The sequence below is a fragment of the Meles meles genome, chromosome 10, assembly GCF_922984935.1.
Source record: "Meles meles chromosome 10, mMelMel3.1 paternal haplotype, whole genome shotgun sequence".
NCBI lineage: Eukaryota > Metazoa > Chordata > Mammalia > Carnivora > Mustelidae > Meles > Meles meles.
This window is the reverse complement of record NC_060075.1, coordinates 52,884,224-52,910,912: the sequence shown is the minus strand read 5'-3', so window position 1 is coordinate 52,910,912 and position 26,689 is coordinate 52,884,224. Positions and strand designations below refer to the sequence as shown.

General features: G+C 38.7%; 1 protein-coding gene across 1 annotated transcript; it reads right to left on the bottom strand.

The window, feature by feature from the left end:
• Positions 1 to 1,315: 1,315 nt before the first annotated feature.
• Positions 1,316 to 25,657, bottom strand: TRA2A (transformer 2 alpha homolog). The gene is made up of 8 exons (XM_046020327.1): positions 25,463 to 25,657; positions 14,774 to 14,907; positions 10,953 to 11,118; positions 9,664 to 9,852; positions 5,503 to 5,618; positions 2,868 to 2,993; positions 2,482 to 2,549; positions 1,316 to 2,325 (listed from the first exon to the last, which is right to left on the bottom strand). Exons 1-8 carry the CDS (start codon positions 25,496 to 25,498, stop codon positions 2,315 to 2,317), a joined length of 846 nt encoding a protein of 281 aa, XP_045876283.1. The 5' UTR covers positions 25,499 to 25,657; the 3' UTR covers positions 1,316 to 2,314.
• Between the last annotated feature and the right edge of the window lie 1,032 nt (positions 25,658 to 26,689).

Sequence of the window (26,689 nt, the reverse complement as noted above, 5' to 3'; positions counted from 1 at the left end):
AAAGGCAGACGCATAACTGGCTGAGTCACCCAAGTGCCCCAGAAATAAAATCTTTAAAAAAAGTGGTGGTGGGGGGGGCCTGGATAGCTGGCTGTGTTGGTTAAGCACCTGACTCTTGATTTTGGCTCAAGTCATGATCTTGGGATCATGAAGTTGAACCAAGTGCCAGACTCTGCACTCAGTGAGGAGTCTGCGATTCTTCCTCCCTCTACCTATGCCCCCACCCTGCTCTCTAAATAAAAATAAGTAAATAAAAACAAAGACACCTGAGGCACTTTAATCTCACAATTATAATATAATAATAATCCCATCAGTCTATTACACAGATAATAATTTAATTCTTTCCCCATTGCTTTGAGGGAGAAAACAAAGGAGCTCCTACACCCTTTTATAAAAGTCACCTGAAACAACCCACCTCTTTACTAAAACACCCTCACCTTACATTAGAGTTGTCAGAGTATGTTTTCTATTACACTGTGGGCTTTTTTAAAGGATTTATTCATTTGACACAGACAGAGAGAGCACACATGCACACAGGGGGAGTAAGGGAGGGAGAAACAGGCTCCCCACTAAGCAGGAAGCCTGACATGGTCCCTGATCCCAGGACTCCGGGATCATGACCGGAGCTAAAGGCAGACGCCCAACCAACTGAGCCACCCAGGCACCCAGAGTGGGGGCTTCTTAAAGACATAAACTGTATTATTTATGCTTAGTTCACCATGGTGCCATTATCGACAACTAGGCTGACAGAAGAGGGGAGAGGAAGGGGTGCCTGGGTGGCTCAGTCAGCTGAGCATCTGTCTTTAACTTGGGTCATGATTCCAGAACCCTGGGTTCAAGCCCTACGTCAGGCTCTCCGCCCGGTGGGGAGCCTGCTTCTCCCTCTCCCTGCCACTCTCCCTGCTTGTGCTCTCTCAAATAAAGTCTTAAAAAAAAAAAAAAAAAAAAAAAGGATAAGAAAAAAGAAAAGGGGAGGAAAGAAAAAGGAGGATTTTTAATATTTTTTTTTCAAAGATTTTAGTTGAGAGAGAGTGCGCATGCACACCTGAGCAGGGAAAGGGGCAGAGGGAGAGGCAGAAGATGACTCCCTGATGAGCAGGGCAGGGCTCAATCCCAGCACCCTGGGATAAGGACCTGAGCCAAATGCAGATGCTTAACCAAATGAACCACCCAGGTGCCCCAAAACAAGGATTTTTAAAGACTAAGAGAAAGAATTATATTGGTATAAGCAAAAGTATCAGGAAAAGGACTGGTTCCCAAATCAATACAGTTATATAAATTTTTCTCATTCTACCACAATAAAGAAACAGTCTCATTTTCAAAGAAATTAACTTTTATTTGAAAGGAGATTACTTTTCCTCACACGTATCTTCTAAGGACTCTATACTATACAATAATAGCCTGCTTAACCATTGTCCCCATACAAAAATTTCTAACAGCAAAGTATGCAATTGCTCTAAGTAATAAATAATAATAGTTGTCCTTCACTGATTAAGGGAATACTTAAATTTCAATAAATTCAACACAAAAATCACACTTTAAGTCTTAACAGATGTATTTTAAATACAACATGTTTTGTAGGAGTCCACAAGCTTTCATCTCTTAAAAAAATGACGTAATTTTTAGGCTTCAGAAATTTCGTTCTTCAAAAGAAATGAAGAAGTGTTTTCTTCTATAGCTTCAAACTTTCTACACTCAACTATTTGACTGCTCCATGCCACCCCAAACTTGACATGACTGAACTACTTTATGTGTTATTACCTTCCCCAAAAGAAAGTTAAAAAAGGGAGTTCGATGTCAATGGAGGTCTCCACTATAGTGTCTAATACAATACCTAATACAAAAGAAGCTTTAAAAAGATCATTTCTTTCCTCATTTGATTAGCCAGGAGTTAATTTTCTGTAAAAGCAAAGGAAAGCAAAAAAAGAAAAGGAAAAAAAGAAAAAGAAAAAAGGAAAAAAAAATCGTTTACAAAGCGTAACACTGGGGGTTCCTTTTTTTACTTAAGATGTTTAACTACTCAAAATGACAACAATTACATCTTTAAGAGTATACTAAAAGGGGTGGAAACAGCAATACAACTGACAAAGTGTAGATGGTGAATAAACCAAAGATTTTTTTTGAGGGTTCTTTTTAAGAAGTAAGAAGGATTAAAAGCTTGGGGAAATCCAGAATTAAACAAAAAACAAACCCAAAAACCAAAACCAAACCAAAACAAACAAAAAACCCAAAAGCAAACCAAACCAACACACACACACACACACACACACACACACACAGAAAAAGATGTCCTCATCTGCAACCATTCTGTGTATCAATAGCGTCCTGAAAGAGAGCAAAAAACAAAAGTTAAAATGACAATTATAGTTTGACTTGTCTATTATTTGTCCAACTATCAACAATCTCCATTTACCCTAATTTTCTAAAATAAACCATTAATTACAAATGCTTCTTAATGCTACAAAGTAAAAGTATACGTACTTGGGCTGTAGGAACGAGATCTTGATCGTGATCTGTACCGACTATAGTAAGGAGAAGGTGATCTTCTTCTGTAGGAAATAAAAGATTATTTAGCATACCACAAAATCACTCCATTGAGGCAGGTGAAAATAAAAATTCCCCATCATTCAAATACTATTACATTCTCTGTATGCCAGTTAATACTGGAACAGCAAGCATATGGTACAGCAAAATATTGGGCAAATACAATTAACCTTTCTCAATCTTGAGAAAATCATCTTCCTCTACTTTCTCAAGAAACCATCATCTATTTTTAAATATTTTTATTAATATGTATGAAACATAAAAGTGCCAAATAATACAACTACTATCTAATTTAGAACAGAAATTACAAATTAAAACATTACCTGTACCGGTAATCGTAGTCTTCGTATCTGTCATATCCACGATCATATCCTCTATCATAGTAAGAATCTCGACGCCTGCCACCTCCTCCACCTCCACCACCACCTCCACCACCGCCACCGCCACTACTACAGAAAAATGTAAAAATTTTACATCAATGTGATTATTTTCCAGTTTCATTTAATAACAACTGGTACTTAACCAAAATGGAGGGAGGCAGGAAGATAAGGGAGAAAGAATCACCCTTTTCATGTCAGTGACCCCTATGTCTTGCTTTGCTGTCTCCCAGGGTATTATTCTGCTTTGGTTTCGTATTCATTACATAAAAAACCAGGAACAATTTCAGAAAACTCTCAAACTATAAACTGTTCTTTTATTAATGCACTACCCAAATCAGTAGGACCTTTTCTTTTCAAGAAGCAGAAATGAGGGGCGCCTGGGTGGCTCAGTGGATTAAGCCGCTGCCTTTGGCTCAGGTCATGATCTCAGGGTCCTGGGATCGAGCCCCGCATCGGGCTCTCTGCTCCGCGGGGAGCCTGCTTCCTCCTCTCTGCCTACTTGTGATCTCTCTCTGTCAAATAAATAAATAAAAATCTTAAAAAAAAAAAAAAAAAAAAAAGGAAGCAGAAATGAAATACGGTGCTGGGAAATAGTACCAAAATGCTAAGATGTGAGTGATGACTAATTCAAAAACAATAAACATCAAGCATTTAAAAAGGTTAATGACCCTGAACAGCAGAATTAACTACCTTACACTGAGGCCCAGCCCTAAAACAATTTCAAGCTTTGGCTTTTAAATCTTCCGCAGCAAATTTAAACTCTTAAGCACTTTATCCTGTAATTTTTCCCAACTCCTAATCACAGGGACACTATTTTCACTTTAGTTTTTGTAGGCTCTTCTTACCAAATCCTACATTTTCCCCAGGAAGGTTTCAAAGTAATTGAAAGCCTATACTTCCTCTTTCACTTTTTTTTTAAAAGATTTTATTTATTTGACAGAGAGACAGAGAGGGAGGGAACACAAGCAGGGGGTGGGAGAGAAAGAAGCAGGCTTCCTGCCGAGCAAGGAGCCCGATGTGGGCCTTGCTCCCAGGACCCTGGGATCATGACCCGAGCTGAAGGCAGCCGCTTAACAACTGAGCCACCCAGGCGCCCTTTTAAAAAAAATTTTATTTCTTTATTTGACAGAGAGAGATCACAAGTAGGCAGAGAGGCAGGCAGAGAAAGAGGGGGACGCAGGCTCTGGCTGAGCAGAGAGCCCAATGCGGGGCTCGATCCCAGGATCCTGAGATCATGACCTAAGCTGAAGGCAGAGGCTTTAACCCACTGAGCCACCCAGGTGCCCCTCTCCCTCTTTCACGTTTAAGAAACACTTTCTTTGGGGCACCTGGGTGGCTCAGTGGGTTAAAGCCTCTGCCTTCAGCTCAGGTCATGATCCCAGGGTCCTGGGATTGAGTCCCACATCGGGCTCTCTGCTCAGAGGGAAGTCTGCTTCCCTTCTTCTCTCTCTGCCTGCCTCTCTGCCTATTTGTGATCTCTGTCTGTCAAATAAATAAATGAAGAAAAAAAAAAAAAGAAACACTTTCTTTAGGGGCGCCTGGGCTTCTTTAAAATGAGAATTTCAGGGCGCTTGGGTGGCTCAGTGGGATAAGTCTCTGCCTTCAGCTCAGGTCATGATCTCAGGGTCCTGCGATCGAGCCCCTCATCAGGCTCTCTGCTCACCAGGGAGCCTAAGTCCCCTCTCTCTGCCTTTCTGCCTACTTGTGATCTCTGTCAAATAAATTAAAAAACAAAACAACTTTCTTCAGTTATTTTATATAAAAAAAATTTCATAAAAGCCTCTATTTTCTGCATGATGTGAAAACTGGCTTAAAAAAAAAAAAAAAAAAAAGATACAGGGCACCTGGGTGGCTCATGGGTTAAGCCTCTGCCTTTGGCTCAGATCAAGAGCTCAGGGTCCTGGTATCGGGGCACGCATCAGGCTCTCTGCTCAGCAGGGAGCCTGCTTCCCACCCCCCTGCCTGCCTCTCTGCCTACTTGTGATCTCTCTGTCAAATAAATATTAAAAAAAAAAAAAAAAAAAAAAAAAAAAGGGTACACACCCCCATCAGTAAAACTCTTCCCTATCCACAAGGCTTCCAAAGTCACATAAGAATAGAAAGAGAATACTTAAAAGCATACACCATTTTTCTAGTATTTAACAACTTTTCTATTTGTATAGCACCAAGGAAAGAGCCAGGAATGACTCTGACAGTTTAAATTTGTCTCTCTCCTCAAACAGATTTAAGAATATACACAAATTAAATAACTTTCGATTCTTATTATAGGAAAAAAAAACATTTTATCTTTTTTTTTTTTTTAAAGATTTTATTTATTTATTTGACAGAGAGAGAGATCACAAGTAGGCAGAGAGGCAGGCAGAGAGAGAGGAGGAAGCAGGCTCCCTGCAGAGCAGAGAGCCCGATGCGGGGCTCGATCCCAGGACCCTGAGATCATGACCCGAGCCGAAGGCAGCGGCTTAATCCACTGAGCCACCCAGGCGCCCCAACATTTTATCTTTTGATTAATCAAAAGTTTGCATATATTTCTGGTGAATTTCTGGCTTTTCGTTTAGCCTAAAAAAATTTGAAATCTTACTGAGTTGGTCTGCCCATGTAGATGCCAGGTGTAGGTGTGTGTGCTCTCTTGGTAATAGAATAATCCACTCGAATTCTTCTACCGTCCAACTCCATTCCATTTGCCCTTTCCATAGCCTTTAAAGGAGAATAGACACATAAAGTCATGCATAATTCACTAATGAGAAACTACTAAAATTGCAACAAATTTAACACATTTTCCACTTGAAATTTAAAAAATTAAAATTCTCTAAACTTCTTTCCCAAACAAGAAGGGCCAGGATTTTACATGCAAATCCTTGCTATACGCATGTCAACAGCATTGAGTTTTCTTATGTGCACACACACACTTATTTAAACACGCCTCTGCTGAAAGACTGGGGGCAGCTACTGAGAAAGAAACATACAAATTGGGCAACTCAAGTCTAGGCAACTCCAAGCAGAAACTGCAATTCAGGGGACCAAGTCTAGGTTAGCCAAAAACCATTCCTTAGGTAACACACTGCCATCTAGTGAACTCCAAATATGAAAGAACTTCTAAACCTGCCAATAAGTGCTCCTGTCTTTAAATCTGCACTCACATTCCCAATCACTCTGTCCTTCAGCACTAACACCAATAAATGGGATAGTAATTCCAACTACTCTACCAAATTTGCAAGTTCCTTGGAATTAAAGTAAAACTGCTATTTTCATTTTATTTTATAAACAAACAAACCTGACAGCGTGATTATGGGAGGACTCAAGAGCTAGGACAAATTTCTTAACAAATTTTGTATTAAAAAAAAAATCTTGGGGCGCCTGGGTGGTTCAGTCATTAGGTATCTACCCTTGGCTTTGGTCATGATTCCAGGGTTCTGGGATCAAGCCCTGCATTGAGCTCCCTGCTTGCAGGAAGCCTGCTTCTCCCTCTCCCACTCCCTCTGCATGTGTTCTCTCTCTCTCTCTCTCTCTCTCTCGCTGTATCTCTGTCAAATAAATAAATAAAATCTTAAAAAACAAAAAATAAAAAAACAAACACAACTTGGGGCACCTAAGTAGTTCAGTTGGTTAGGCATCTGCCTTCGGTTCAGGTCACAATCCCAGGGTCCTGGGATCAAGAGCAGGGAGCCTGCTTCCCCTCCCTGCCAACCCCTCCCCCCTGCTTGTGGTGTCTGTCTCTTTCTCAAATAAATAAATAAAATCTTAAAAAAAAAAGTCTAACTGTGGTATTATTTTATACTTCACATCAGATACCTTACTATTTTAAAAACTGAAACCTGTATCTCTTAATTGAGAAGAGAAATCACAAATATGTAACTAAAGAAAGTCATAATATTTGATAGGGGCACCTGGATGGCTCAGTGGGCTGATGTGTCCCAGCTCTTGATTTTGGCTCAAGTCATGATCTCAGTGTTGTGAGATCAAGTCCCACACTGGGCTTTGGACTGGGCAAGGAGCCTGCTTAGGATTTTCTCCCAGCTCCCAGCTCATGCATATGCATGCTCTCTCTCAAATAAATAAGTAAAATTAGAGAATGCTAATTAGAATGTCTATTACATAAATGACTTACAACCTGGAGTGTTATTTTGTTACAGTTATCTGGGGTTTTTCAACCTCCAACATTATTGTTATTTTTCGACTGCTAATTCTTTATTCTGGGTGGCTATCCTGTACATTTTAAGAGTTTTGGCATCATTCCTGGCCTCCATCCACCAGCATCTACTATTTTTGAAAGATATGATAACTTTTACTATTTATTATTTTTTAAAAAAGATTTTGAGAGAGAAGTGAGCAAAAGAGAGAGAGCATAAGAGGAGGGGTAGAGGGAGAAGGAGACTCCCTGCTGAGCGGGGAGCCTGACTTGGGGCTCAATCCCAGGACCCTGGGATCATGAAATGAGCCAAAAGCAGAAGCTTTACACTGAGCCGAGGCACCCCAGATATGTTTTTATAATGACTGATTGTGTTGCAATCAAATGCTCTTGATGCATAGAGCAATCACCAACTACTATCACATGTAAAATGGTACATATGCCATTTAATAGGTTTTTTGTCTGTCTGTCTTTTTTTAAAGTAAGCTCTATGCCCAATGTGGGGCTCAAACTCGTGACCCTGAAATCAAAAGTTGCAAGCTCTATCAACTGGGCCAGCCAGTTGCCCTGCCATTTATTAAAATTTGATTAAAACAACAACAACACCACTACCACCACTTACTTTTTTAAAGTAATGGAGCCCAATATGGGCCTGAATTCACAACCCTGAGATCAACACAAGAGCTGAGATCAAGACTGGGATATTTAACCAACTGAGCCACCCAGGTGCCCCAAAAAGGGTTTGATAAAACTTTAACAATGAGCTTCAAATTCCTTAAAATGGAATTTTCTAACCTAATCACTGTGAACTTTAGTATAGCGAAAGCAAGCCTACTGCTCTCTTTATAATCCAGTATCTAATACATTAGAGCAGCACAGCTTCAGGGGTGATTGGGTGGCTCGGCTGGTTAAGTGTCTGTTGATTTTGGCTCAGGTCATGATCTCAGTGCTGTGATAAGGAACCCCACTTAGGGCTCAGCAGAGTCTGCTTGAGATTCTCTCCTTCTCCCTTTATCACCCACTATGCTCTCAAATCAAATCTTTTTTTTTTTAAAGATTTTATTTATTTGACAGAGATCACAAGTAGGCAGAGAGGCAGGCAGAGAGAGAAGGGGAAGCAGGCTCCCCGCCAAGCAGAGAGCCCGATGTGGGGCTCGATCCCAGGACCCTGGGATCATGACCTGAGCCGAAGGCAGAGGCTTTAACCCACTGAGCCACCCAGGCGCCCCTCTCAAATCAAATCTTAAAACAAAACAAACCAAAACAAATCTATGTATATTTTAATTAAAGAACAAAATGACAGATGAATATGAAAATAGAAAAACAAAGCTCTTTGTCTATACACGGGGGGCTAATTCTATATAAAATTAAACAAACAAATAATTTCTTTTTAACTTAAAAAAAGATTTTATTTTTAAGTAATCTCTACACCCAACACAGAGCTTGAATTCACAACCCTGAGATTAAGTCACACACTCCACCAACTGAGTCAGTCAGGCACTCCAAAATATCATATAATTTCTAAAAAGTTAGCTTAATCACCTGCTTGGAATAGGAGTAAGGTTTAGTCAAAAGAGGACTTTTTTTTTTTTTTAAAGATTTTACTTATTTGAGAGAGAGAGATCACAAGTAGGCAGAGAAAGAGGGGGACGCAGGCTCCAGCTGAGCAGAGCGCCCAATGTGGGGCTTGATCCCAGGATCCTGAGATCATGACCTGAGCTGAAGGCAGAGGCCCAACCCAGTGAGCCACCCAGGCGCCCCAAAAGAGGACATTTACATACTTTACTTTTTCCATTAACTCAAACACATATACCTCACTTTACAAAGCCAGATTTCAATTAGGATATGCCTATACCAGAAAATATTAGTTGGAAAGTTAAACTGGCAATTTCCAATTTAACAATGAAAAGTTTTTTTGTTTTTGCTTTTTAAGATTGATTCACTGATTGATTTGGCAGTGAGATCACAAGTAGGCCCTGAAGCAGGCAGAGAGAGAGGTGGAAGTAGGCTTCCCGCTGAGCAGGGAGCCTGACTCGGGGCTCAATCCCAGGACCCTGAGACCAGGACCTGAGCCGAATGCAGAGGCTCAACCCACCACCCACCCAGGCATCCATTTTTTTTTTTTAAGATTTTATTTAGGGACACTTGGGGGCTCAGTTGGTTAAGTGTCTCCCTTCAGCTCAGCTCAGGTCGTGATCTCAGAGTCTTGGGATTGAACCCTCTCCTCCCTGCTTCTGCTTTCTCTATTTCTTTCACATAAATAAAATCTTTAAAAAAAAAAAAATAAAGATTTTATTTGACACAGAGTGTGTGTGCATGTGCACAAGCAGGGGGAGTGACAGGGAGAGAGAGAAGCAGGCTCCCCACTGAGCAATGAGCCTCATGAGGGGCTCGATCCCACCTGGGATGATGATCTGAACCGAAGGCAGATGCTTAACCTACGAAGCCACCCAGTTGGTGCTAAAAGGAAGAGTTTGAACCAAACTCAGGTTAGGGAATGAAAGAGAACAGGTTATAAAACTGGGAGACTATTAGTCAACTTTTGACAATATAATCATGGACATCAGAAAAATTTCAAATTGAAAAATTATAAAATTATAAAAACAAAATTACCTCCTTTGAGTCATCTATTCTTTCAAAATAAACAAAAGCAAATCCTCGTGACCGACCAGTTCGCTGATCATAAACCACATTGACACCACTCAATGGTCCATATCGAGAAAATACTTCACGAAGATCTCTCTCTGTTGTGTATAAACTGAGGCCAAACACTCCAAGACAAGTGTTGGGATCTGGATTTGCCTGGTGAAAAAGATGTGATTTAATTTCAAGCTCCAAATTGAAAATAAAAATTAATAAACATAGAAATACTTTGCTTAGAATACTCCTCTGATACACAAAGACTATACTATTTCAAATCCCTTGGGAAAGAAGAATTTAAGAGGAAAAAAACCAGATGAGCTCTATTTTTACAGTTCACAGTACACTCAGGCCTTCTTTGGAGTATACTGCCATTGGAGCCTGAATAAAAACATCCCCACCTTTCTAGTCCAGCGATTTGCAGAATGTATCCTAAGAATCCACCGTAGTTTAAAGCCGTATTTATGATTTATTCAAATGCTTTCTAGCTTACAGATTTGTACTTAATAGGACTTTATAACTGATTAGACTTTCCTCCATTTTTATTATTACCAAGAGTATTCCTTCAAACTTCCCACTAAACAGATTTGAAAAATCTATGTACATATTTCAAAACATCATGAAATAGCAGACTCCATCAGAGTTAAATAATTCAGCATCACATGGTGGAAAAGCACACTATAGCAGTTAAGCATAGGAACTTTAAGAGTCAAGCAGGCTTGCTAAAACCTGGGCTCTGTCAGTTAGCCAAAAACCAAACCTCAGTGTCACATGTCCCAGACTCTTATCCATTAAATGTACCGAACAACTGCACAGTGCTCAATATGTGCTAGCTGTTATTATTACATGTATTTCTTTGTCAGCTTCCCTTAATCCCCACCAAAACTTTTTCATCTCAATATTCTCAACTCAGTTTATGCTTTTGATTTTAATTCTTAGAACATGTATTCCCCCCCAAATTTCTTTTAACTATTCAAAAGCTAAGAAAATATATTTAAATGTATACAAATATTCATATAATTAATGATGTTTCTGGAATACCACTTTATTTTTTATTTCCTAAGTAATCTCTACACCCAGTGAGGGTCTCAGACACATAACCTTGAGATCAAGAGCCACATGCTCCACTGACTGAGCCAGCAAGGTGCCCTTGAAGTACCGCTTTAAAATAATGGTCTAATCTCATGAAAGTAAGATACTATGCTATGACTAAACACATAGAGACAAAGTTAAGTTTTAGGTAATTTTCAAAAACCACAAACCCTGCTGCCTGTATGTCTTCTCCGGTTAGACATTGGAGAATGACTTCGGCTTCTTCGACGCCGGTATTCTGGTGTGTATGACCTACTTCGAGATCGTCTCCTATGAGAGTGAGAATGGGATCTGGATCGAGTGTAACGTCTATGAGAATGCCTCCTTGACCTCGACCTTTGAGAGAAATACATTTAGGTAAAAATACTGAAACAAGATGGCTAATGACAAGGATCTATATATGTATCCCAGTCCCCTTCTGAGGAAAGAACATTCTTCCTCTTGTTCTCTTAATCACTACAGTCATCATTTCTTAGTCTATTCCTTCCACACTCTATTCACTTTACATTACAAGCATGTTGTAACTCTACCTTCTTTAAAAAGTAAAATACAAACTAGCTCTAAGGAAATCCTGCAATATTCTGTGACACAGATGAGACCTGAGGACATTATGTTAAGTGAGACAAGTCAGTCACCAAAAGACAAATACTGTGATTACACTATATATTTAAAGTTCTTAGGGTAGGCAAAATCATACAGAGTAAAATGGTGGTTGCCAAGGGCTGGGAGGAGGGGAAAACAAGGAGCCACTGTTTAATGGGTATAGAATTTCAGTTTTACAAGCTGAAAACAGCTCTGGGAAAGATGGTGGTGATGGCTGCACAATGTGAACGTATTTACTATCACTGAACTGTACACTTAAAAATGACTGAGATTGGGGTGCCTGGGTGGCTCAGTGGGTTAAAGCCTCTGCCTTCAGCTCAGGTCATGATCCCAGGGTCCTGGGATCGAGCCCCACATCGGGCTCTCTGCTCATCAGGAAGCCTGCTTCCCTTCCTCTCTGGCTACCTGTGATCTCTGTCAAATAAATAAATAAATAAAATCTAAAAACAAAAAACAAAAAACAAAGACTGAGTTTGTAAATTTTATTTTATGTGTATCTTACCACAACAAAGCCAACGCAAACCACCAACTACCGTTACCACCCCAGTAAAATCCTTTGATTCTTACCATCTTATCTTCTCAGTATGGTTCTATATTCCCTTCACTGTTAAATACCATTTCCTTTCTTTCTTTAGCCCACTGCAAGCTAGCATCTGCTAAGTTAATTCAACCTAAATGCCCATGTAATAGTCTTCATTTCTTCTAGCTTTCCAGAGCACCTCACCCACCTTCCACTGTTGATTCCCTAGTTCATCTCCTACCTTTACTTCAGTCACTGATTTTCTTTGCCTCGTAATGCAACAACTTCTTTCCTTTTTTTGCTTTGAAAGATTTGAGAGGGACAGAGAGCACAAGGAGAGGGGAGAGGCAGAGGGAGAAGTGGGCTCTCTGAGTGAGGAACCCAATGCTGAGCTCAATCGCAGTAGCCTGAGATCATGACCTGAGCTGAAGGCAGATGCCTAACCAACTGAGCCACCCAGGTACCCCTTAATGCAACAATTTATTTACTGTTCATGTAAGCCATCCTTAATAAACGTCTTGACCAGAAGTGATCAGTATTGTTTGTTTGTTTGTTTTTAATGTGGGGCTTGAATTCACAACCCTGAGATTAAGAACTGAGCTGAGATCAAGAGTTGGATGCTTAACCAAACTGAGCCACCTAGGCGCCCTACTGGTCATCACAGTCTTACACAATAACTTGTTTAAGATGTTCAATAAATGTTATACCTGTTAAGGGCCAGAAAGTTAAAAAAGACAGCAAATGGGTAAAGGGAATAAAATTAGTAAGGGAAGATTATTCAAAACAAAGAAGGCTAACAATAATGCTGGGAGACATAAATTTTTACTAGATAGATAAGGACAAAGTGTTCTAGGACTAGTAAGAGCAAACGTCCCTTGGCAAGACAGGGAGATATGGTTCCTAGCAGACTTAGTATACTTTTAGATACTTTCCATTTTCCTTAGCACTAATTTACAGCCTCAATGTAAAAGATAAACATTAATAAGAAAACCTCTCATTTAACATACCAATTGTTATTTTTATTTCTTTACAAGATTTATTTATTTGAGCAAGGAGAGGGGCAGAGGCAGATGGAGTAGCAGGCCTCCCTGATCCCAGGACCCCGAGATTATAACCTGAGCCAAAGGCAGATGCTTAACTGAGCCACCAAGCACCCCATCAATTATTATTTTTATACAGTAATGAAAAATGAGACATTAAAAACCCTTTAAGAGTACCTAACTTTCCTCTAAATCAGACAGTGGTAAGCATTATGGAAAAAAAACTTTAAAAAGAGCATGCATGGTCTTTAATGTTCTCAGGTGACGCTTGGGCAGAGAATAAATCAAGTGACTGAATATATGAGGGAAGAGAATTCTAGGCTGAGAGCAGCAAATGCAAAGGTACTAAAATGAAAATATGCTCATTTCTGTTTGCATACCCAAATTCTACACAGTAGATTTAATTAGATTTAATTAGAGTGGTTAGTAGATCAAGTTGGATCCTGGATATGAAAAGACAGCTGTGGACTCAAGTACAGTCCTTCAACCAATTCTTTGGTCTCATGCTCCATTGGCAAGCAAACTCCATACAAAGACAAAATTATGTCCCTAATCAAGAAATTATGATTTACTGAATAACTGTCCAGGTTGTTTTTAAACTTTCTTTCACCCACCCCTGTACACCTGGGACATCTGATACAGTGAACTGGCAGTGGTTCATTGGAGTTTTATTAAATTGATAGTGGAGGGGCATCTGAATCACCCAGAGACTCCCCAGCTGTATCTGGCCAGCTCCACCCTGAACGCACTTAGTCACAATCTTCAGGTAAAGGATATAGCTGGAATATGAATCTTGAAAAATCTTTTCAAATCATTTCGATAATTAATACAACATAGATACATCAATGCTCTCTGTACTGAATTACATGCTAAGTCTCCGATGGAGAAAATTACATTTTTGTTGCACAAATATTGTTGAACTCCAATCCTCAGTGCCAAGTACATTTAAATCAATCAAAACATTTAATTTATATTAATAGCTAGTAACTGATAGGTTAACCAGGCTAAAAGACGACCTGACTCTGCCTTATCTAAATCCTTATCTGGGGGCACCTGAGTGGCTCAGTGGGTTAAGCTGCTGCCTTTGGCTTGGGTCATGGTCTCGGGGTCCTGGGATCGAGTCCCGCATCGGGCTTTCTGCTCAGCGGGGAGCCTGCTTCCCCCTCTCTCTCTGCATGCCTCTCTGCCTACTTGTAATCTCTGTCAAATAAATAAATAAAATCTTTAAAAAATAAAAAAAAAAATCTATCAGGAACGTTCATCTTTTTAAAAAATTTATTTATTCATTTGGGGGTGGGAGGGAGAGAGAAAGTGTATGACTGGGAGAAGGAGGGAGCAGCAGACTCCCCGCTGAGGGTGGAATCTGATCCAGGGCTCAATCTCAAGACTCTAAGATTGTGACCCATGCTGAAACCAAGAGTTGGTGCTAAACTGACTGAGTCACCCAGGTGCTCCCAGGACATTCATTTCTAAACTCTAGGGTTTAAGAAAAATTACTTTATGAGGGGCGCCTGGGTGGCTCAGTGGGTTAAAGCCTCTGCCTTCGGTTCAGGTCATGATCCCAGGGTCCTGGGATCGAGCCCTGCATTGGGCTCTGCTCTGCAGGGAGCCTGCTTCCTCCTCTCTCTCTGCCTGCCTCTCTGCCTAGTTGTGATTTCTCTCTGTCAAATAAATAAAATATATTTAAAAAAAAAAAGAAAGAAAAATTACTTCATGATTTTGTGAAGTATCTATATAAAATGCAGCAAAAATAAGGAACCTGGTAAAAACTACATGGCCCTGAAAAGTCCAAGGAAAGCATCTTAAGTATTATTTAAAGGACACTTACCTGGATTTTGATCTTGATCGAGAATGGGATTCTGAGTGTTTGGAAACCCTTGATGGACTACGAGATCCTGACCTGCTCTCCGATTTTACACGAGCAGGAGTTCCCGTTGGAGATTTTGACTGAGAGCGAGACTCCTAACAAAGAAGACAGTATTACAAATGGCACTGGTCACGTAGATGCCTAACACCTAACATTTTAAGTACCGTAAATTATTTATATTGATTGCTCCTGAAAAACAAATGGTTAGGCAACACCCTCCAGAAAAAATTTCAGCTCATTAATAACCCATTGTTAATACTGCTAACTGTCCTCAATAATTCCCTACTTGAACCAGATCACCAATTCTCTATTAACTAAGAAATCATGCAAATTCATCTACAACTTGATCATACAGACACTGGAACATAAACCATACATTTACTTAACCTAGGACCCATTCATTCTTCCAGATTCTTTTAATTCTACTTCACTCTTGCTTTCTACTTCTCTTCATTCTTCATTGAGTTTTTCATTTTTCATACTTCGTGTATTCTTCCCCAATTCAAACAATTCAAAATAGCCTTAAAAAAAATATTCAAGTGCTTCTATCTGACCAATCTTCTGTTCAATTTTTTCCCCCATTCAATTTTAATTTTCTGATCTTTAATACTTTTCATTAGCCTTCTTTTATCTTGATTTATCTTCCACATTCTTGGAAAAAACTCTTCAATTTCTTCACGAACATTAACCTTAATGGAAAAAGAACATTTAGTATATTTAAGCACGTGGGGATTATAAAACTCTGCTGGAGTTCAGAATGTTATCTATCAAATGGAAAAGCCAGCAGGTAAAGTGCAAATAACTAGTTTATTAAAAAACAATTTTATAATCTTTAAAATTGTCCAAAGTCTAGTTTCTAACAATTAAAGAGAATTTACTGAATTTCTCTAAAATGTTTTTACCATATTCTTCACCCTCCTCCTCCCCTTTCATGTTTCATCCTAGTTCCTAAAACGTGAACAATTTTAATATAAATACTTAACCCAAGCATAAATCTAACATTAACTGTAATCACCCCCCACCTATGTCTTAAGTTTTTAGCTTATAACTTGAAGATTCTTAGTCATCTTAAAATAAGCTTTCACTAAGCCATGCTAAGATACCAAGGTACAGTTAAAGCAAAGCATTCCAGGCTGAAATTTGAACACACCTACCTAAACTCATATATTATAGGACACATGCTGAGGTTCAAAGAAGTAAAAAAATTAAATTAGTGAAATTACTAACATCTTTTTCCAAGTATGTTTGACCACTATCTTTGCACACTCCAACCTAATCAGAAACATATGTTCTGATGTGAAAGAAGCATTAAAAAAAAAACAACAAAACAAAAAAACAAAAAAAAAAAACCAAACTAAAATTTCCCCTTTGGCTTGTAAATTACTAATACATGTAATTTTGCTACTGTGCCATTTTAATATTCTGTATTATTCATGAAGTATCATAACATACAAAAATACAAAATTAGTATCACGGTCTTTACTTCTTGATCCCACCAATTCCATTCACAGTTTTGTGTATTTTATGCAGTTATGCATACATACATACTCCCTTCAGTGACTATATCCTATATCAGAAAATTGACTGGCTTCTGAAAAAGTTGGATATAAATGAAAACTCTCCAGATCAAATGATTTAAAACTGATTAAGAGACTTTTTAAATTTGATAGGTATATGAGGCATTTATGACCAAAGTAGGACAGTCTATTTGAGCCTTGATTATTAGTGTAAACAATCACCCCAACTTCACACCATTTTTCATTTATGCCACAAGACTACCTATCACACAGCGTTCTTAAGACTTTCCTGCTACTTTGAGTTTAATGTCAAAAGACTTATTTACCAAGAACTGTACTAATGCTGCTAGGCCTATTTATCATTCAGATGCAGATAAAACTGAAATATATAGCTACCTTTCTGTTTAATATCAACCTTTCCCATTTAGCTACCTACAATAAGTCTTTCACCACATCTCTGATACTCTCCTAAATTTCTCGACAAATGCCTGGAGCAGGCACAGCAATTCAGGCTTCTTCATTCACTGAAACTGTAAAAGCAGCATATTCAGTACTTAAAAAAAAAAAAGTAATGGCTAATTTGCTTGTAAATGAAGACTCACATAGGCTAGTTCATTAAGCTGAAAAGAGTATCTTCCCCTCTCTCAGCTTTCCCTTCTAGAAAGCTGATCCTGTGGTATAACATTTATGCTACTGTTGAGCAGCAGTTGATAGAAGAGTATCTATGAACATCACACAGCTCATGTTATACATATATTTCAGAATGCTTTGCATTCTATGACACTGTAAAACCTTGAATTTTACAAATATATAAATCAAAGTCTTATATTAAAACTCAAGATTTATTCTTAAATGCTTTCATGTACATGATAAAAATGTTATGGTCCAAATGTGTGTATATTCAATGTCCCAGTCTTCCCTCATAAATTTAACAGTTGAAAATTGCCATTTCTTAGGAATTAATGTAAACAAGGCAACTTAGTAACATCTTAAATTATAAAGTTTAATTTTTAGTTCTGGCATAGGAACTCATTGGAAAAAATGAAAATCTCCTTTTGGTTTGTTAACAAAACATTAAGATACAACAGAATATCTTTCCAAAAGACCTTACGATATTAAAAAAAAAAAAAAGTCTTGCTTTTTAATTAAGATGTCACAGATACCTAATACCTCCTTTGTGGTCATCCTTCAGTTTTTATAACAGGGAAACCTGAATCTGCATAAATTTCTTCATGGAATCATTCAAGGTTAAGAAACAGTCTTAACTCCCTTGTAACACCTAATTACAAAGTTGTCACTACCATTCTAACTTCCAAAAACAATTTAGAAACTTATCTAAAAAGATAAATCAATACCTCTCAGTAAACTTAACCCGAAGAATAAACTATAAAGCATAAAATAAACTTTTAATTCTTCAGAATTATTTTTACTGCAATACAAAAAAAAGGTCCATCATTCTAAGAACTGGTAGTTAAGTCTTCATGCACACAAAAATGGTCACATGAGTATTTGCCATTTTTAAGTAACTTTGTTTTTTAAAACCTAGTACCAAGGGAGTACCATTTTCACCAAACTGTGCCATGCATTAGAAACCAAGGTACAACAAGTCCTTTATGGACAAATGCTAGATTATTCTTTTCTACCTTTACCTTGTCTTCATTACGAAATGGTAACTTCAACTTTTTCCAAAGAAATGCATTAAACTATTCGGAATTTGGAAACTGAATTGAAATTCCAAACAGAAAAATAAAATACTGAGAAGGGGTGTTACCTGTCTGTTTCACTACCCTCTACTTAATCTACTCTTCTTTATTATCAAGGTACCTCAGGTGGAAGCTGAAGGACACAGCCAAAAAAAAAAGAAAAAGAAAAAGAGCTAACCATGAATACTAAGAAAGTACTACAGCATATCCAATTCAAGCAATCTGTGTCAAAATACAGCTGCATTTTACACACTGTAAATAACCACAACCGTGTACTATTCCTTCAATCGAGGCAAAGGTTATTAGATATATGCACACATTGTTGCAGAACATGAACAATTCCTAAAGTAAACAATAATTGAAGCCTTATCTTTTAACACAGCTAATACCAAATAATAGGTGGAAGAAAAAAATTCCAACAATATATATGCTTAGTACTTAAACCCCATTAAAATAAACACATAACACATAAATGTTAAATTGTAATCCACTCTATTATTACAGCAATGCAAATTCTATGCCAAGTCACAGTACCATGTTTATACAAATTCAAGTCTGTAATAGCATAGACTTTTAAAACAAACTTTCTCAAAATATATTTTTCCCACTATTTTAAGAAACTGGAGATCTATTTCTATAGAAACACATTAGTGCATTTAGGTAAATTTTATGCCCCAATGGGGGAGAGGTACTTAAATTACTCCAATAGCTTGTAATATTTACTATACTAAGAACTTCATTTTGGGGGGCTTAGGGGAAACTTCTGTTTATCCAATTCTTTAATTTCAGTCTGCATAAATAGCAGTTCTTGAGTATGATGGACTCTTAAACTTATAAAAGCAATACTTCCACTCTCTTCTTAACCCATAACTGCTATTAAACCAATTCCTTAAAAAGAAAATACTTATATGCTGCATTCTAAGTGAGGTTAAAGCAGTCTTTCCTTCTGCAAAGACTCACAGATATACTAACAGTGTCTTTACATTCTCTAAAGTTTGGAATAATTTTGGAAATGCTTAAAGAAATTATGTAGGAATTGGCACTTATGCATACATTACCAAATTCAAATTATTGTCAACTGTGAAATTACCTGTAAAATTTATGTAATCTTTCATACAAATTTTAAATGATTTATAAACCAGCCAGCTTGTACACCATGATCAACTGTAATGTCTAAAAAGTTCAGCTACATTAAAAGCCAAAGAGTAACAACTAAAAGCAAACTGTTTACTAAGAACCTACGACAGAGCTTTCTACTTAGGTTCTCATCTTCTAAGATCATGGGACTATTTATGAATCTTGAGTAAGAAAGACTATAGGGCCTTAATTTAAAGAAAGTAACAACTTCTACCTCAGATTGGTCAGGCAGCTGTAGTCACTTATACTTTTGGTGAAAATGATGAGACAACAAGGATTATACACAACTACATAATGACATTAACCTAAAGGAGAGAGGGGAAAGAAACCACATTTCCTTTCATTATTCCCCTCTCAATTTTTTTTTAAAGATTTTTATTTATTTGACAGAGATCACAAGTAGGCAGAAAGGCAGGCAGAGAGAGAGGAGCAAGCAGGCTCCCTGCTGAGCAGAGAGCCTGATGTGGGACTCGATCCCAGGACCCTGAGATCATGACCTGAGCCGAAGGCAGCGGCTTAACCCACTGAGCCACCCAGGCACCCCTCAATTTTTTTTTAAACAATGTTTACTGATTCTTTTCCCCATCTGATCATTGCCATTTTCTCACCAGCACTTCTGTCCTGCTGTATTTGTTACAAAGGTGAAGAAATAACAATCAGTATTAACTCATTTAGCATGCAAATATATACCTTTTACAAAGGTCCCAGGGTTAGTAATTTGATGCCTGAGCACCACTGATAGCATCAAAGAAAAGGTTTTCACTGTCAGGAAGATTCTAGGAAGTTATTATGCTGATTATTGATGGCCATTTCACATTTGTTACGCTACATAAGCCATAGGTTAATAATTTCATTTCACTTACAAAAATAAATCCATAAACAAAGCTCATCTGTATTTTTTTTACAGCTCTCATTCCTAAATATTTAAATCCCTTCAAATTCCTTCAGCTATCAGGACTTTTTATTTTCATTTTAGGAATGGCACAAACCATTAAGCATCCATGACAAATCTGTGCACTGTGGGCACATTTAGTTAACACTGCTCCCTTTAAAAATCCCCCCTTCTATTTAAATTAAGCAAATTAGCACCCTTCAGTGAAAGAGTCTCAAATATTAAAGTCTGAGCATTAAAATGTTTAAGTTTACAAATTCTTTGCTTAAAAAGGTGACAGAAGGAATAAAAAAGCATTAAAATTGCATAAATGACAGGACTTAACTTTAGTAAATTAAACCCAAGACAGTGTTGTCAGGTTTAATACTGTCAGTCTCATGAGAAAGGAAGTCTTACCCTTTTGTAATAGGTTGATGAAATATATGAAATTAAACTGAAGAAACTAAGTATTTTTAAAAGCTAAACTGCTGACCTGACATTCTTATCTGTAAAACAGAGATTCTATTTTATTTGTATTTGTTTTATTTTTTATTTTTATTTTTTTTTAAAGATTTATTTCTTTTTTTGACAGATAGAGATTACAAGTAGGCAGAGAGGCAGGCAGAGAGAGAGAGAGAGGAGGAAGCAGGCTCCCAGCCAAGCAGAGAGCCCGATGCGGGGCTGGATCCCAGGACCCTGGGATCATGACCTGAGCCGAATGCAGAGGCTTTAACCCGCTGAGCCACCCAGGCGCCCCTATTTGTATTTGTTTCAAAGGAAGGGAGAGGGTAAACCTCATTTTTACCCTCACATTTACTAACATTTCATCAACAGAAAAATTAAAAGCTTAGTTTAAGGTTTTTTGTTTGTTTTGTTTTTTTAAAGTCAGTCACCAAGATGAGTTTTTTTTTTTTAAGATTTTTTATTTATTTATTTGAGAGAGAGAGATCACAAGTAGGCAGAAAGGCAGGCAGAGAGAGAGAGAGGGAAGCAGGCTCCCTGCTGAGCAGAGAGCCTGATGTGGGACTCGATCCCAGGACCCTGAGATCATGACCTGAGCCGAAGGCAGCAGCTTAACCCACTGAGCCACCCAGGCGCCCCACCAAGATGAGTTTTGAATGGCACAGTCATCACACCAATTATTACAAATCAGATTTCAGGTAAGAAAAAAAGCTTCCCATATTTCTGCTATTCTTTAACAAAATATCTTTACACACATTTTAATTCCAAATGGGTACAGAGGAATCTGTATTTTGCTTTACATTTCTGTCATCCAGTCAAACCATCTAATGTATTACAAAGGGGGAATACTAGGGGTTGCTTAAAAATATTCTAGCTACAGGATGCCAGAACTCTGAATAGGAGACAAGTATTATTTTTCCTCTTCAATAACAATTATGGAATTATAAGATGGACCCCTACATGAGAATCATAAACCTCTATTAAATAAACAGTGGGCCACGGAGCGCCTGGGTGGTTCAGTGGGTTGGCCCTCGGCCCATGGCCCATGGGCTTAAGGTCATGGGAGGCTCTCTGCTCAGCAGGGAGCCTGTTTCCCTCTCTGTCTCTGTCTGCTTGTGATATCTCTGTCAAATAAATAAAATCTTTAAAAACAATGGGCCACTGTATGAGAAAAAAATTGGGCTTAACATTTTTCTAAAATTGGTTAGAAAAAAAATTAGGGATAGAGGGTAAATAAAATGGCAAGGAAAGCTTAAACCCCATTTCCCTTAATTTCTATGAAGGAGACTACAATACTTTTGAGGCCTAAATCCTATTTTAGTTGAAGTTGTGTGAAGCAAACAACTCTTTTTATGATGACGACAAGCAAATTTATAGCTCAAGTGCCAGCCACACTTTGAGCACCAAAAGACGTTTCCACTTAAAATGTTTTTGTTAAGTTGATATACATGTCCCCAACAAATTGCTTTAATGAACCCATTTATTTTAAAGGCACCCCTCTTCTTCTGGATCCCTTGAAAATGTCTCACTCATTCTTCACATCCCACTGCTGTCCTGTTTAGAGTTTTCATAATTTCCTTCCTTAGATAGTTCAAGTATGCTTTGCTGCTCCTCTAGTACCAGTTCTTTCGTTCTTTACTAAAGTCCTTTCGTTATGCCACTCCCAGAATTAAGAATCCATATATGACTTCTTACAGCATATCGGATTAAGTCCAAATCCCTCTATCTAGAATTAAAAAGCCTCCATTATCTGACTGCCTATCTAGCAAATCTATCCTCTCACTACCCCCACAAACTCTTCATTACCATATCCATACAATCAATCTATATTCCCTACCCATAAAATCCAATGTGAGTTTTACATATTAGGTAAAGCATTCCCTTTTCCTAGCTCACAAAACTACTCAGCTCCATTTTCTGAATTCCCTATTAATTCTATCACAGGACACTTGATTATATACTTACTTTTACCCAGATATGAGCTGTCAGTCATCTCAAATTAGACTTTAAGTTTTTTCCCTCAAGAACACCTGACTTTTACTAAAAAGGCAGATGCTCGAGCAGTTTTACCTCAGGCAGAAGGGAATTTTGATTGGTTAACTATTGGGATTACTTACAACAAAATTCAACCAACTGTACTTTCTATCCTAAAGTTCTTTTACTCCAGTCCTCTACAATGGAAGAGACAATCCATAGTTTTTAGCAAACACTATTAATGTGTCTGAGATGCTGAAGTGCAGTGTGCTCCTTTTTAAAAAGGAAATCAAAACATATACAGCATAGTGTATGTATGCAGTGAGCAATGGACTCGGACCTGTAAACCTGACTCCTGGTTACATGGTCTTCTAGGCCTCAGTTTTTAATTTCTAAAAAGGTATGAGTACTCCAACCCTTGTAAAATGATTCTAAGTAGTACATTTGAAAATATGTCGATGATCTGATGGTGGGGTAATAAAATTAAAAACTGCTACAAAAATAAGAACTATTAGTATTAGTCCTGTTTCTTCAATGTGTTCTGCAGTCTCTAGAAAATTACCCTCTAATTCTAGGTATCTTTTCAGTAAGATGGGTTTAATATGTACTATTTATTCCACAAATAAAGCAAATGAAATCTGACCTGTCAATGTTTCCTCTACTTTCAGTTATAAAATTTGAAGTATAACTACTTAAAAAAAAACTTCCAAAACATCATTCGAAAAATCCTGTTCTGAGCCTCTCAAATGGTCATTACACTTCGATATAAATATAACACAACATATTCTATAAAAAATTTTTTTTTAAAAACTGGTTTGTGGTTAGCAGATAAGAAATCACAGTAGTTTAAAAACCAAAAGCACTAGTGAGTATTCAATTAAGAAACAATTAAAAAAAAGGAAAAAGTACACCCTCAGAAAACTTCTGGCATTCTTCTAATTCTTTAACCAATTACAAATAAAGACAATTACCCCAACCTACAAAAGAAAAAAAAGATGTGACAGGTAAGGACAGGCGTATTCAATCTGCTGAGTTCATTTACATTAACATACACTTAGGTATCACCTGTCAAAAAATATTGTCATGACCATAAACACTGTAAGGGGGGGGATTGAGAAACCCTTTTCTACTAACAGAATGTTAATGCCTACATGCATTTTAGCATAAAACTGGGTGGGAATCTTACATATATTGCTTTCTCAAATAGTTAAGGTGACAGTTATCTAGAACTTGTTTCATTCCTCAACTTGATGACTAATTAAGACATAGAAACTTAAAAGGAAAACGTCCCAAATAGTAGTACTCTTCACTTTCCCACAAACCAAATAAAAGCAAACATTACCAAAAAAATTAACTACTGTATTAAAGTCAATGAAAGGAAATATTAATGGATAGAAAAATTTCTTTCCTTAACTTCCTCACATGATCAAAAACAAGCAGCTTGCAATTGCCAAATATTTTTATTACCAGATTTTTAAAAAGTTCTGCTCCATCAACACCTCATTCTAAGAAAAAAGCAGGTTCAACCAATCACTTGTATCTGTGATTTGGATTTTATTTTAAAAATCCAATCTTAAAGGCATCAGAAAGTAGTTTCGTTTCTAATCCATTTAAACCTTTTTCCTCAAAAAGAACAAAAGCCTAAATCTACTTTCTGTTTTAACTGTCTGGTTCCAAGTATTTATATTATGAGCTTCTAAAAAAAGACAAAATTCATCCCATCCTAGCACACACCTTAAGTGTTTTTATGCGTTTCCCCTAGAGACTAGAATACCAACACAACAGCAAGAACATGCTGCCTGGGGATTTTCTTTCCAGGATTTCATACTAACCCACTTCCACCAATTAGCACTACAGGAGGGTAACTTCAGAAGTAGAACTCAAACTATCAATGTTCTACTACATCTAGGCTGACGATAACGTATCTTTGTGATCCTTATATTTACTGACCCCGAATAATGGAAATCCTTGAGCTCCCTTAGTAGGTGGATGGGGTGAGAAGAAAAATGGGAGGGGGGGTCTGTAATTTTCAGTTACAGAACAGTGTAAAACTGACTAGCTATTTTTAAAATACTGGGCCACAAAATTTGTTCAGTTATGTAAGATTAAGATTTGTTTACCGTAAAAACCTGTAAAGAAGTGGTTTTTAGATGAAAGATCATAGGAAGAAAAGCATTAGAAGTTGAGATATAAACGAGAGAGAAAAAAACCCAACATCATGGAATTAGAAAAAATCAGGCGTTATAGCATTTCCACATTCATTTTGAAGTGAAAAGAAAGCAGAAGGGACATTAAGGGAAAAGGGCTGCTTGCGTAGTTTTCCCCTCACAGCTCTCGTCTTAAGAACGCTTAAGGGTCGGTGCGGTCGTTGACTAACCACTTCATTAGGCTCGTCCCACCTTCAACCTCAAGGCTTTCGCCTTTATAGACGCAACGCCGCCGGTTCCAACAGAGACGCGGCCGCTCACTGCAATAGAGAGCCAAGGAGACACAGGCCCCAGCTAGTCCCACGCCAGCTTCTCCCCGCCCGGACAACAGCCCCGCGCAGTTTCGACCCCGAGACCCTCTACGATGCTCGGGGTCGCCAGAACACCGCAGGAAGCACCTACCACTATCCGGCCGGAGGGGAACTCCCTGCCGTCTCCTCCCGCCCCACCGCGACGGGGACCCACTCCTCGGAACAGAGATAAGGAAGCCTCAGGGGTGGGGAGAAGGAAGGGCGCACTGCGGGGGGGAAATCGGACCCAGGAGTCCAGGTATCAGTCAGTCTCCAAAAAAGGGGGAGAGGGGTTATCCGCGGTATTTGGGGAAAGAGTGGAACCCAGAAGCCATCTTGGTATGTGAGGAAACAACCGCGATGGCTTCAGAGGCTGCTCCCCGCGGGCTCCTGAAGGACTCCCCGCAACCCCGCCCGACCGCGCTCGTCCCCGTGAAACCCCGAGCATCGGGCCGCCGCCGAAGACGGCTCCCGCGGCTTTGTACTCACTCTGCCCTCGAAGTTGTTCTCCTCTACATCACTCATGTCGGCCAGGTGCTCCCCAGAATTAAATTAGAGACAAGTCTCGGCTTGAGGGCCGATGGCCTACTCAACCGCTGACTGGACCGTGGGGAGGAGGAAAGAGTCGGCAACAACGGCCGCTCCACTCCACTCCCACTCGGTCGCAGGCTCCGGCAAAATGGCGCCGGCCCCGCCAGAAACCTTCTAGCCTCCCAGTGCGCGACGTAAGGGGGCGGGACGTCTCTGTGGCGTCACTAGCTCCGCCTCCCGCGAGGCTTTGTGGCGGTCCCGGCCTAGCAAGGAGAGGATAATCTGTGTCGGGAATCTCGTTGGGTTGGAACAGACTTCCCAGCAGAGGGACCTCCAAATTTAGGACCCCTTTCTAACACGTCAGTTCTTTTGAAGATCTTCAGTAGCCAGATGAGCTTTTATTGACATTGGCCCCTTTAAATATCTTCCGAATGGATTCTGATGGAACAGAACTGGAGGCATAGACAGTATAAAATGTTCCTATTTGGGGGTATTTTCAGCACTCTATGACTTTTCTTCAACCTTTGCCCTTTGTAATGCTATCAACATAATACATAAACAGTTTGACTTATAATAAGTCACAGTTCACTTAGCTCCCTAGTACTCCTTGAGACATTTCCTTACAGCGTTGTAGCCAAGACTTCTCAAATCTACCCATTTGGTTCTCAGTGGTAGTAATAATGTGTGAGATGATTTTGAACTTTTAAAATTTCACAATTTTAAAAATTAGTTTCCTCATAAAAAATTTTCCCTCGTAATACTTTGTGATAAAAGAGTTGACATGGACCTTCAACCACAGTTCTGTTAGGGAGTTAAATAAACGTATGGAGATTGCTATTCCTGAGCAAGGTTTCAGGATAATTCTGTTATTGATAAAACTAAACATATATAAAACCTGCCTTTAAAAGGTGTTGATGGGACGCCGGGGCTCAGCCCGTTAAGTGGCTGTCTTTGGCTTAGGTCATGGTCTGGGGGTCCTAGGATGGAGCCCCACATCCGGCTCCCTGCTCAGTGGGAAGCCTGTTTCTCCCTTTCCATCTGCTGCTCCCCCTGCTTGTGCACTCTCTCTCTGAGAGACAAAAATCTTTAAAAAAAATTTTTTTAAAAGGTGTTGAACTTTGTAATGAGGGAATCAGACTGATAACAAATTGAATTTCCCAATCCATCTTAGCATCATTAAAAGAA